At 34.7% G+C, this 12,981-nt stretch overlaps 1 protein-coding gene across 5 annotated transcripts in view; it reads right to left on the bottom strand.

Annotated features, from left to right (window-relative positions):
• The window catches only part of LOC150105382 (metabotropic glutamate receptor 3-like), a 144,796-nt gene that overhangs the window by 83,793 nt on the left and 48,022 nt on the right, over positions 1-12,981 (bottom strand). For all 5 annotated transcript variants that reach the window (XM_090394119.1, XM_090394120.1, XM_090394118.1 and 2 more), the window contains exon 2: positions 183-379. In XM_090394119.1, the coding sequence (XP_090250245.1) occupies positions 183-371 (189 nt within the window). In that variant the 5' untranslated portion in view covers positions 372-379. The remainder of the gene's footprint in view (positions 1-182; positions 380-12,981) is intronic.

The following is a 12,981-nucleotide window of genomic DNA, read 5'->3' as shown; positions in this document are numbered from 1 at the left end:
TTTTAATTGCTTTTGAATGGAGGTGACTTTCCAATAATAGATTAATATCTATATCTGATGATGATGATCGAAAATTAAATTTATTACGAACTAATAAATTATTATATAAACTTTGCCGTACAGGTCAACTGCGCCTCCGATTACTTAAAAGAAAAAATCCTCGTGATATCACTGACACTCACCTGTAGCCTACCGCATTCATATTTTGCATTTCTTTCGTGAATAGGAAATAGTGCTCCTAGCATGATATCCCCTGAATAGTTGGTCATTCGACGTTGAGGCCAGTTCATGTTAGATCCAATGGTTGCTACCAGAGGGATCAGTGGTACCAACAACATGACGATCGAGGTGTTATAAATAAATGACGTCATCGCTGAGTCTGAAAATAAATGCATAATTAGACTTAAAAGAATTTACAGCATTATTCATATGGTTCCAGAAAGTGTCAACTAAAATTGTTGTACATATTTAAACATCATTTGTTAATACATTCAACGATCTGCGTATGTCTTAGTTTTGCTAATAAGAAATTTAATTGTTAAATATTTGGAGAGTCTGTGTAGCTCAGCGGATGCGGTGTTTCCACACTGCGGCGCTTGAGCGCACGAAGTGAGACTTATTGGTTTCGAATCTAGTCGGCGACTAGAGGAAATTTTTCTAAGCTTTTTTTTTTTCGACCTGTTCCTGAGTAGTCGATCTCTGGCACGAGCAAGCGGGTTTTTTCTCCCAGAAACTCAAGAAAATCGACCGTAGAACCCACACTATTTTCAGACATTAAATATATTGTGTTAGGGTTAGGAACCACGAGATGACGGCACTTGTTCAGCCGTCTCTCTTCACTGCATACCACTTAATTAGTGATAGCCTTGGGCTAGCTATCTCTAATTGGGTACCAATGGAGATTAAACTGCCCACTCAGTCTCCAAAAGTTAGATGGGGTTAAAACGGCCTCGCCTACTTCCTATACGGGAATAATAATAATAAAAAAAAAAGACGTTAGCTGATTTTGATATTTGTTTTGCAGGACCAATATTTGCATATATATATATGTATGTACCTCGCCAAGTTTTAATCTCGGATGATAAACAATAGACAATCTATGCGTAAAAAGACGCCATATTATTACTTCTCTGGTCTTACATGAAATTTATACTTTGTGCTGGTGCTTTTTTTATATTATAAAAATCGGCGCCAGACGATTTCTCTATTGGTCTTCAGATTACCATCTCTCCTCTTCATCCCGACCTCTGATCGCTATTTACAGTTGACCCATTTTAGAAAAAGGATCACTAACAGGTATATTTCTAACTCTCCCCGTGGTGTTCGTTGGATAGAAATGGATTTTGACTTCCTATATTTGAATTGTGCCTAATATTATATGCTATAGATACTATATAATAGATAGGATTTTTGACAGGAATAGAAAAAACTCTGAATGATATAATTAATGGAACAAACCGAAATTCAGTGATCACCTTGACTATCGCTCTCTTGTTAGTTTACATCACTGTGCATTAGATATCTGTGATTCTTTTCTGGAAATTCAAATTTTGTTTTCGACTGCTTTCTTCATATTTCTGGTGTTTTTTTTTTTGCTGCCAGATTAGCAAAATGTGTGACATTCTTTATACAATACCTGCAAAGGCAACAGCTATCTGTAAATGTCATCCATCTATTCTGCCTTTTGCCGCCTTGGGTTCTACTAAAAGGATTTTGGAGGGGAAAAACGGTGTTTTGCTTTAGAAATTCACATAAGTTTCAATCTCTTTGTTGAAATTGAAAAACAACTAGTGATGCACGTTATTTTCCTTCTATACAGGCAAGTTAGCCATCCTCATACGGTGGAGGTGGCAGAGTTTTCTCTCCAGAAAACTCGAGGTTTTTCGCTCCGCAAAACAGTCATGCCAAGACTCATAATTAGCAGACATAATACACTAGCCTCGTAGTCTTAGTTAATTTTGAACAGTCTAACTCATCCCTTTATACAAATTCTTTCTCGTTCTTATGGCTGTGCAGATCATTTGGCTATGTAAAACAAAAGAAATCCATATTTGCTCGTTCTTTCTCTTCCGTGGATCTTCATATCTTTTTATTTCAAAAAATATATTCAATTTCAAGTCCGCTTTATAATTCCAATTGTGCACGGAGACGATGTTGTAATGGTCCGTTTCTCTTGGTATGGATTTCGGCCTTTGAATATCTGGAAAGATCAGTATCCATAGACATTACGAAACTTCTGGATAATGCAGTGCTTCCTGTTCTGACAATTGTATCAACAGATCTATTTCAGTGCAACAGTCAGGTCACACAGAAAGTGCTATTGCAACATGGTTTGTAGAAAATAATGTAGAGAGACTTGACTGGCCTACCTAGAGTTCATAACAATAAATAGTTTTTGAACAAACTGGAACGTCTAGTCGAGTCAGGTCTATACGTTTAACAGTGGTACGTGAAGATTGGTTATGTTGGAAGAAGAATGGTCCAAATAACTAATTATCACAGACTGAAGGGTATGCCTAGAAGGATGGAAAGTGTAATTAGAATACAAGAAGGCCCAAATTCCATCTTAGTGTGTGTATGTGTGGTGTGTAACTAAACATAAAATGCACACACTTCCGTATGGTTATAAGGTACGAAAGGTTTATATTTTTCTCGAATTGCCTAAACGTTGCTTTTGATTCGGAGCATTTCAAAAATACATTACGAATTTGTTTCAAAGTGCCATTTGGTTATTTGGATCGACCTTAAGAAAATAAAATTTGTCTAATATATTTTATTCCGCAGATAATCCATAACAGAAATTGCCTTAAATAAATTAGCCCTTCCAAGTAGTGAACTGCAGAATAGTTAAGCAGGAAAATTAGGAGGAAGGTGTGATTCTGTGTAGCAAGCGGATTTTCGGTATTTTCCAAATAACGAATGATTTGGAGCATATTCAAATATGGCCGCCGTTCATGATATCAAATAATAAAGTAAATGTTTCATGGGGATCCATTATAATTATACAATTGATGTTTTTTCTTCTGATTTCACGTACAATATTGTTACTAATTTTTAGAAATTAGTATAGAGCCGTTTTCAGTAAGATGTGGTACCCGAATTTTCTTTTTATTATTAAAAGCTTAATTGGGTAATAAAATTCGGGTAATTAGGTATTAACTCTTTAATTATATATTAACATGAAATTACTCGTACATTGTTATGCAGCAATTTCTGTAAATAAACATTACTGTACTTCATGAATATGTTAATAGTAAATGTGGGCAAAGTAAAATATATCACATAAAACATGATATTTAGATTTCCTTTAGGCAAGTATTAAAGTCATATTGATTGGCATTTCTTGTATAATATGAAAACATGCGCAAAATGATTCGCCTGAATACACGAGATTAACCTCCGAGAACAAACTCGTAGCGGTTTATTATAGTATATTCATAAGTAATAATTATTTTATCAAAAGATCGTGACCCATCTTCCAGTAATTCAGGTGACCAAATCTGTTTGCACTATCGAAATATTTTCTAGGGCTAATCCTTTGAAGTGGAATACAAAACAAATCCATTATTTGAATATCTACTGTCCCCAGAATCCTTTTTGTCACATCGATATCGTTTGTAGAAGTCTCCGAACTCCCATCTCTTCTTTATTTCTTTCTTCGAGTTGCGATGCTTCAGTGCTCATCCTTGCTGCCTTTCTTCAGTCTCGTTCTAAGATTCATTTTGCAATATTTTGAAGGATGCCAGTAACTGAATATGTTCAAAATATGATCAGATTGTTGAACAAAGATAAAATAATTTCTATATTCCCCATTCGTCGGTTCTTCCCCAGAAGTAAATCTCACTGTGTGCGACTTTTACCACTTCGTTTCCTGAACTTCAATTCGGTCACTTGGTGCCCTGATTTTCTTGCCTTCCTGCGGTGTTTAGCATAAAACTGCATTTGATAACACTGAAATGCTTTCCATTTTCGTTGCCCACAGTACTACCAGTTTATTCAGTCCATTTGAGGAAATAACACATCAACTATAAATAAAATATCACACTCCAAGTATGTATTGCTGTCAGGCAACGGAGTCGTCACTTTCGAATCTCTTAATATTAATAATGCATGAGAATGCATTCCTGTAGCATTTTGCTGTTCATCTTACTCCCTGACAGTCAGACATCACTCAGTGGTATAAGCAGATCTTACAAGCGAGGCACTGACCTTAACTTATGCATGTGGTATTCTCCTAAAATGGTTTTCCAAAATCTAAGTATAATAGTTATATCAGGAGCACAAAGTTGTCAAAAGTTAGTAACACAGAAAAAAAAAAAATCAAATTAATCTTCTGTAGCGTTAGTTTAGTTGATCCGAGTGATTAGTGCGTCTGCCCTTGGACGAAGATGCTGTGGGTTCTAATCCCACCTTGGGCATTGATGTTTATCAATCTCTTTTAATGAGAGAAGAATTTCATTAGTGGTAGAACTCTTGTTAGAAATCTAATAAAAGAAGAATATACGGGCTCCTGGGAAGAGTTCGTGTCTTTTAAGTAGTGTGCAAGCCAAGGCAATATTCTCACTCTGGTAAAATTCGAAACTTTGTTTCATTTTATTTGCTATAAAGAGATTATGGCTCTTTAATATCGTCATTACGTAGTATAAAATTGCTATTTAAATTAAACTGATCATGTTATCTTCAGAAGCACCTGTTTTCACCTGTCATTGAGAAAATTTGATCATTGCTACTATATATAGTAGCAATGATCAAATTTTCTCAATGTTTTCAAATTTTCTCAGTGATTTTTTTTTTCTTTTACTAAGAGGCTTTTCTAATTCTCTATCTTCTCTTCAATTAAGTAGCTATTTTATGCCATATATTCATGACTGAGGCTGATTATTTATACTTTCTATATGAATAGCTGGTGAAAAACATTTTGAGGAACTTTATTCTAAGGACGTTTATTTTTGACTGGAAAAAAAAATCATATGCGTTCTAAAGTAATTTCCTGTTCCTCTATTTGTGCGTAGTCTTGTTGAAGAAGGTAAACAAGTTGTAGACATGCGTAGTATGAATCACTTGCACTTATCTATTGATAATACATTCGAAGGACACCTTTTGGAAACTATTTCGAAAGAACAGTAATTTCACTGAACACTCGTGCATCGCGTGTACCGAATGTTTTACAAACAATTTACTAGTATAAATAGAAAACTCATGCTGGTAGAGCGCTCCTTTTATAGATTTTGTATTCCTCCAAATTGCAATTCAGGCTGAGATATGTAGTAAGGAATAATAGGATAGTGTCGTTGTTTTGAATTTACGGCCGAAGCAACTGCGGCTAACGATACCAGTGTATTATTTTGGCTGCTTTTCCTTTTCGTCTCTTGGGGGTGGGAAAGATTTCAGTTTGGTTAGTCGGAATTACTGCTGAAATAACTAATGCTATCATGTTTGTTAACTTGTAAAATCGCAGCAACGAAAGATGAAGCGTTCAAACGTCATTTTAGCTAAAAAGTTGTCTGGTGTAGGGCTTCCAACCAAGTTGCGACGACTAGTGCAATACTGTCTTCAATCTACAAGCCTGAAAAAAAAAAAAAAAAAAAAAAAAAAAAATTCAAGTACTTTAAGTTTTTCCCAGTCCCTCACCTTGAAAGAAAACAAATCGGAATATAAAATCAGTAGCGTGAAAATGGAGTTCTATATATCTTTTCTTTTTCCTGTATTTGGTGACTACAGAAGAGTTTATCTATAAACTAATCTTCGAAATGAAACAACGTCACCACTCCACAGCAACATCATGCGCTCTTATTTCCAGCACTCTTCAGATGATGGCTTGATTGATACACTGACTTCCCTTTTAAGCTACGCTACTTGTAAGTTCCTGTAATTACTCCCTTTTATTCCACTGCTTCATTAGTTCTTTCTTTAAATGGTTCTCGCTTCCATACCTTTTTTTGTTTTGCATGTTTCTCTCATCCTGTTTTCTTAAATCACTCCTTAATTTTACATTTGGCCCTCTATCTCAAACAGAATGTTTCCGAATGGCGAAGCAGTGGCCACCTCAAAAGTTCGCAGCAAACTATTCCAAATGTTAAACTGTTTTCGAAAGTCACATAAATTCTTTTATCCATATTTTTAACTGAAACATTAAACACAAACCCAGCACAAGCAACATAAATCAGGAAAAAGCTTTAATTTTTCTGCTCTTTTTTTTTTTTTTCCTGCTTCGTTTTTGTTCACAAGAATGCGACGCAGTTCATTACGAGGCGAGATGGTGACACGATTCAATCGCAGTATTGCAATACGCAGACATGAAGTGGTCTAAACAGTAATCTATAATCGAGCAAACTGTAGTATACATATAAACCATCGCATCTGAAGTATTTCCAATGTGGTCCCCAGTATGGTGCAAATGGTGATAGGTAACAATACAACACTGTGGTGACTGTCCCGAGGTGTTGCGTATCATTAACATAATGTATGGTTCGCACGTCAAACTGGTCTAGGACTTATCCTTGTAAAATTTCACTTTTCTTGCTAAAGGCTGTGATGTGAACTTCTTAGCATGAGACGGTCATTGTTTCCACTCTGAAATCTATCGCTTCGAACCCCAGATCACTGTGGTAGATACTTATACTTCCTTCTTGTAGTAGCCAGATGGAACATCAAAATAACGTGATCTTTTTTTTTTTTTTTGGAGGGGGGGTGGCTGAAACATAGATGTGCACTTCTCATTGTATTGTCAACCCAGAAATAAATTATCTTATCCAATTTTGTATAATTCACTTGTAATGGATATAGCACTGTTTTCAAGAGATAGGCAGCCTCACAATGCTTATTCAAAATGAAATAGACCAAAGACGTGCGATACAACTCTTACCGAAAAGGGATCAAAGAAATAATCAGGGAACTAACCTAACTGGGGGAAGAGGGGAAACCATGGACCTCGACGCACTGCAGCACATTTAGAGTAGGGAAGGCTCTTTTTTTTTTTTTTTTTTTTTTTAAGAAGAAAAATGTTCATAAATATTGTGTAGCTTGATTTGTTTGAATTAATTTTGAAGTTCTGCTTCAACCCAAGGAGGAGAAATTTTGTTCGTGGCCGTTATTCTTGAAAATCACCATACTCTACTTTAGAACCCATAGCCTATAGGGCAACCGATTTTTCTAAAGCAGCCTGGCTGACCTACAGGCTGTGAATCAGAATCCCACGTGGCATGGATGTTTATGAATATTTTAAAGTAGCAGACAACTTCAGTTGGTCGGTTTACCATCTGGAGTAGGACTTCTAGATCCAACCGAGTACTAAAATGCACTGTAGATTATCAATCATAAGTACAGTAAAGTTCGCCCACCGTTTGTAGGTCTCTGCTTCGCGTCTTTCCAAGAACAGTCGATTCATGCTGAAGGGGAAATAGAAATGAAGGACGTCCGAATTGGTCGCCAACACGCGAAATCACGTGCTTTACAGGTAAAATTTTCCAACTGTTATATAAGCAACATAGTTAACTACAATAATCATAAAAGAGAAGTTAATTTTCCGACGTGTAATAATAAACAACTCATCCCACAATACGGACTGATTACCCTATTATCGGAATGGATTCTCCTTTTTCTAAGATGCGCAGAAGTGTCGAAGGATCTCTAATCGGTGGGCAAACTATACTTTAAAACAGCGTGTTTGGTTTCGTACATTGAATTTTTAATAAAACTATATCGTCCGATTTATTTCCGTGTTTTAATTTGTTAATATTTTTCTGCAGCTATCTGCTCCTTAAATAGAAATGCCGTAGGTTATGATTCTCTAAGAAATCCGCTAGGTACGCCCACAGATCCGTGACACTTCTGCGCATGTCAAAAGGAGAATCCATTCCGATAATAGGGTGATCAATCCGTCTTGTTGGATGAGTTGTTTATTATTATACGTCGGAAAATTAACATTTCTTTTATGAACATTGTAGTTTTTAAAGTGATAACTATTTTGCTTGTATAACAGTTAGAAAATTTTATGTATAAAGCACGTGATTTTGCGTTTTAGTGACTATTTCGTACATCAGCTTATTTCTTTTTTCCCCTTTAACATGAATGGACTCTTGTTGGCAAGTTGCCGGACTAGGGTCCGGATCTGTGGTCGGGCAATAGTCAGTGTCACAATACTTTGACATCTATGCGGAACTAAAATGTACCCCGTGTGGGTACATTTTTAGTTTCAACTCGAGAATTTCTTGGCAAACGATTCGCATTAATTAATTACTCCACTTGGTGGTTAGAATTCAATCAAGGTTTTGGTATTTGATCTCTTTACAGATAATTATTTCATTAAAAATTGATCTCTTAGAGATCCTAAATCTTGTGCTGTAATCGCAAAATAATTACAACACAATATTTACAATTGTAATAAAATCGTGTTATTAATTTCAATAATTAGTGGTATGGAGTTGGAATAAGATAAAATCGGAGATCTAGGATATAAAAAGAGGGACCATATTTTATGATTATTATTTCACTAGGTGAATTTTTATTAGTATCGAACCAGTTGCTAGTTGTTTAATGAAATTTGTTATTAGGATCTCTCTCTCTCTCTCTCTCTCTCTCTCTCTATATATATATATATATATATATATATACACACACACACACACACACACACACACAGTGCCGGCGCTAGGGTCTTTGCCGCCCGCATGCAATTTCTATCTAAGCGCCCCTGTAACGATCCGGGCGCATGGTTCTTTTATGATAATAAAAATTTAAATTATTTGAAATTTCTTAAATAAATTTTGACAGAACAGCCACACGTTGGTTCGCTAAATGTAACGAACCGGGGGTGTTGACTAGGCAGGATAATCGTTAAAAACCCGAATGTTCAAAAAATTCTCAAAAGTTAAAGCAAATTTTGATAAAGCTACTTCACTTTAATCGTTGAATATAATGATACAGGGATTATAGCCTTCTCACCGACCCTAATCGCTAACAAAATTAAAATGAATTTTAATTTTGTTAGCGATTTTAACTTTAATTAAAATGAATTTTAATTAAAGTTAAAATTTATTTGAACTAAAGTTTAAAAAAATCTTTGCATTTTACAAGTTACTAAATAATTAGTAACTTGTAAAAATTTGTTAATTTTTATAAATGAAACTATTCTTTTAGGAAAATATATAAAAGAAACTCAAGATAGATGAGAAAATAAGAAAAGAATTCAGAAATAATTAGAACATTTAATATATTCAAAAAATAACATCTTTACAGAATAACAGAAAATAAATTAAATTACATAATTATACTTGAATTTTTTTCATTAAAATTTTAGGATTCTTGATTTCATATTCACAAAATTAGAAATAATAGTCTTAACGTCTAATTCCATATATCATTTTCAATAGCTATTAACGCCAAACTAACAAGCCTTTTTTGTGACCTACTTGTTCTTAAGTAGGTTTTAATCAATTTCAACTTGAAAAAGGAACGTTCACCGCTCGCCACACTAACAGGTAAGGTTAATAGTATTCTTAAAGTAATTGAAAAGTTAGGGAAAGATAAATTATTGGACACAATAAAATTAAGAATATCGAAAGGGTTTTGAATATTTAAATTATCCTTCCGAAAAATATCCTGGAAAGCACATAACTCGTCATATAGTTCTATTGCATTTACGTTTTTATTGTCGCCGTCCTAAAAGAGAATCTCTAAATTGTTAAAAATTTTTCGTAAATCTTCGTTATTAATTTGTAGTAATCTATACAAGAAATTGAAATTATCATAATACGTTTTTAGTTGTTCAAAACGTTCTATTAACGAACACATTGCAACGTCTATAAGTGTATAAAACACATTGACTCTAAATTTATATTGTGGCGTTTCGTCATGATGCTCGTAGTCAAATTGTTGTCTTCTTTCGTCGTCGAACTTCCGTACCAGTTTTAAATTCTTGTTCTCCATCCACCTCTTCACTCAGTTCTTTTGCCGTTTTTAGAACTTCCTTAAAATTTGTATTTGATCGATATTCCTGCAAGAATATTTTTAAGTTTTCGATAGATTCTAAAGCAAGTGTAATGTTCATATTTTTGTCTTGAAGCATTTTATTCACAGGGTTTATTCTGCTAAGTATATCATGCCAAGTTATAAGAGAACAAATAAATTTGTAGTCCTTTATTTTAGCACATAATGTTTGTGCTTTATGCTGAGTTTCTTTATTAAAACTTTCATTATTTAAATTTTCAAAGAGTGCATCGTAAATTTCTCCTAACCGATATCGTAGAGGGCGGATTGCATTAATTTTACTTTCCCATCGCGTCTCTGAGGACTGTTTCAATGTTAAATTTTTTACGAACTTTAAAAGGATTGCCCAACGTTTGTGAGAGAATGAAAAGAAATTGTATATTTCTTGAATAATTGCAAAGAAACTAATTGTATCTGCATTCGCTTTGGCTGCATTGTTAATGATTAAATTTAGAGTATGATCATCACATGGCACGTAAAAAAAAAAGCTCGAGGATTTTTGTTCAAAAGCAAATTTTGGAGCCCATATTTATTCCTTTCATATTTGCCCCATTGTCATACCCTTGACCTCGCATGTCTTCAATGGGAATGTTCCATTTTTCCAGTGGTTCCATTATTGTTGCATATAAACCAGGACGTGGTTTATGTTCTGATTTCTAATGTATCTTGACAATTCGATTGTCACAGGAAACAAAGCGAATAATAATGGTCATTTTTTGTTTTACTTGCATCAGGTGTGCAGTCTAAAATTATGGAATAATATTTAGATTTTCGAGTTAATAATAAAATTGCATCCCTGATTGCGTTACTTACAGTTTCCAATATTTCCTTTCGACTGTCTTTACTCAAATAGTGTGCTCTATTGTTTCGTTGTAGGGCCCTTTCAACATGATTTTCCATAAGGGGATCAAACTTTGCAAACAGTTCGACTAATTTTAAAAAATGGCCATTATTCCTTTCATATAAGTTATCAGATGGTCCGCGAAAAGCTAAATTTTGGCTACCAAGGAATTTTATAATTTTAATCAAGCGTTCTAAAACACTCGTCTAGTGTTTCTTTTCTATTTCATTCATGCTTTGAGTCTGGCAATCAATAGTAGTTTTGTTTTTTAAATTTTTATCAAGTTACTTCCATTTTAAGAAATTTTTCATGTGAGTTAAACAAGTCTCACGTCTATTCAAAGTTGTACTTACATTTCTCCAATCGTTATAACCTTCTACAAGACTACTTGATTCAGTAGGTGCGAAAAGTTTGCAACAAAAGCAAAAAACAGAATTTAAACTTTCGGGATAAATGAGTCATGTTCTTGGCACGAGCTCCCGGTTTTCCATTTTTCTATATAATACGTGTCGCCAAATTTACGACCATATGTATTTTCTGGGTTATATTATATTTTTCTTTTGAACAGTCCCCATTTCAATTAAACAACTCATAATTTCCATCAATATTTCCCCATTCACCTGGATCTTCTAAATTTACAGAGACTAACAATGTGTTAGTTTCGAGGTCAACTACAACTAAATCTTCTAACTGTTTTTCACTTAAATCATGCGTCTTGTTATCTTGTTCAATAGTTGCAATAGTACTTTCATTCAAACTGGATGATGTGCATGGTTCTTCAACTCTGATTTCTGATGTATCGAGTTGGTTACAATCTGCATCAGAATATTTTAATACTTTAACAAATTTATTAAGAGCTCCAGTTTGTTTCTTAATATCTGCTGCTTCTTTCGCAGCATGACGCTTACGATTTTGTGCACCGGATAACTTTTTTTAAAATTTTTGATTCAATTTCTATTTTATACCCACAAGAAATTATTACACAACACAACACAGAGACGAAATAAGTCCGCACTGCGCTACTGTCAGTAGCCTACTGAGATGCGTACCATATGACTGGTTAACTAGCAACAAATGTTTTGTACGAAAATTCGTACAGAATTTTTTTGTTTTTATGATAAAAATGTTGTTTCTTAAAAATGAACTTATGAACCGTGCGGCGGCTCCACCTTCGTAGCGGCTTCCGCATGCTCTGAATGCCCGCTTCCGCCGGTCCTGTATGTATGTATATATAGTGACCTTTCAATTGGATTACATTAATAGCGAAAGTAAAATGTTGCCCATATGCCAAAAACGGCCCTAGTGCAGTTGTTTTGATATTGGACATTTTCATACTAGTCTGATTTAATCCTCATGGCGAGAACAGGAAAGACCCTCAGATATTTAAAGTCCATCTTGAACACATTAAACATGGTGTTAATTCTTTAAACAGCGAGAAAAAGGTCTTCATCAATCCATATTTAAATCGGTCACAATAATAACGAGTAGTATGCATCTTCCAAGTACTGTTTCTAAGACCTTGTTCTTATAGAGAAAATTTATAAGTGCTCGCACGTACGAAAACTCCCTGCTGTAACCTTTTTGTACGTTTTGAATATTTCTGTGATCGGCAAAGCACAGTAGCGTTACTTTCAGTGCTATGTGGAAAGTGCCGGATTATGTTGTGAGTAAATTGAATTGCCTTGCAAAGTAGGAGTGAAAATCATGGTCGAATGCGAATGGCTTTACCGTCGTCTTTAAATTACCTTGCGGCTGCTCTTGTTTTTCAAGACTTTTCCTGTCATTACTCAGAGCGATGTTTTTTGCTTTGAAAATATGTCCCTTCCTCGCTGTGGATAGTGGTACATTCAATAAAGATCTCAAAATGCAAACGTACATTTTTTTTTTAATTTGCAAATACTCTTTACGAGATGCTTAAATCCCAAGCATTTGAATTCGGATGCAAAGCCGGCCATAAACTAGCTGTGGTTGGGAATCGCCCTTGAAATCCATACTTCACCCCCCCCAACCTCGTTTACAAATTCTTTTAGTTTTGAGAAGTTCAATAAGAGCAACAGGATATGCGACAGTTTCCTCTATATGACGCCAGGAAATGAAGAATGCAGACGGAAACTGCCTTTACTTGCTGCCTATCTAACGAGCGCCATACGATA

This window comes from Typopeltis vanoorti, chromosome 6, assembly GCF_054136105.1.
Source record: "Typopeltis vanoorti isolate ZY-2024b chromosome 6, IOZ_Tvanoo_1.0, whole genome shotgun sequence".
NCBI classification, from domain to species: Eukaryota; Metazoa; Arthropoda; class Arachnida; order Uropygi; family Thelyphonidae; genus Typopeltis; species Typopeltis vanoorti.
This window is presented reverse-complemented; position numbering and strand designations above follow the sequence as displayed.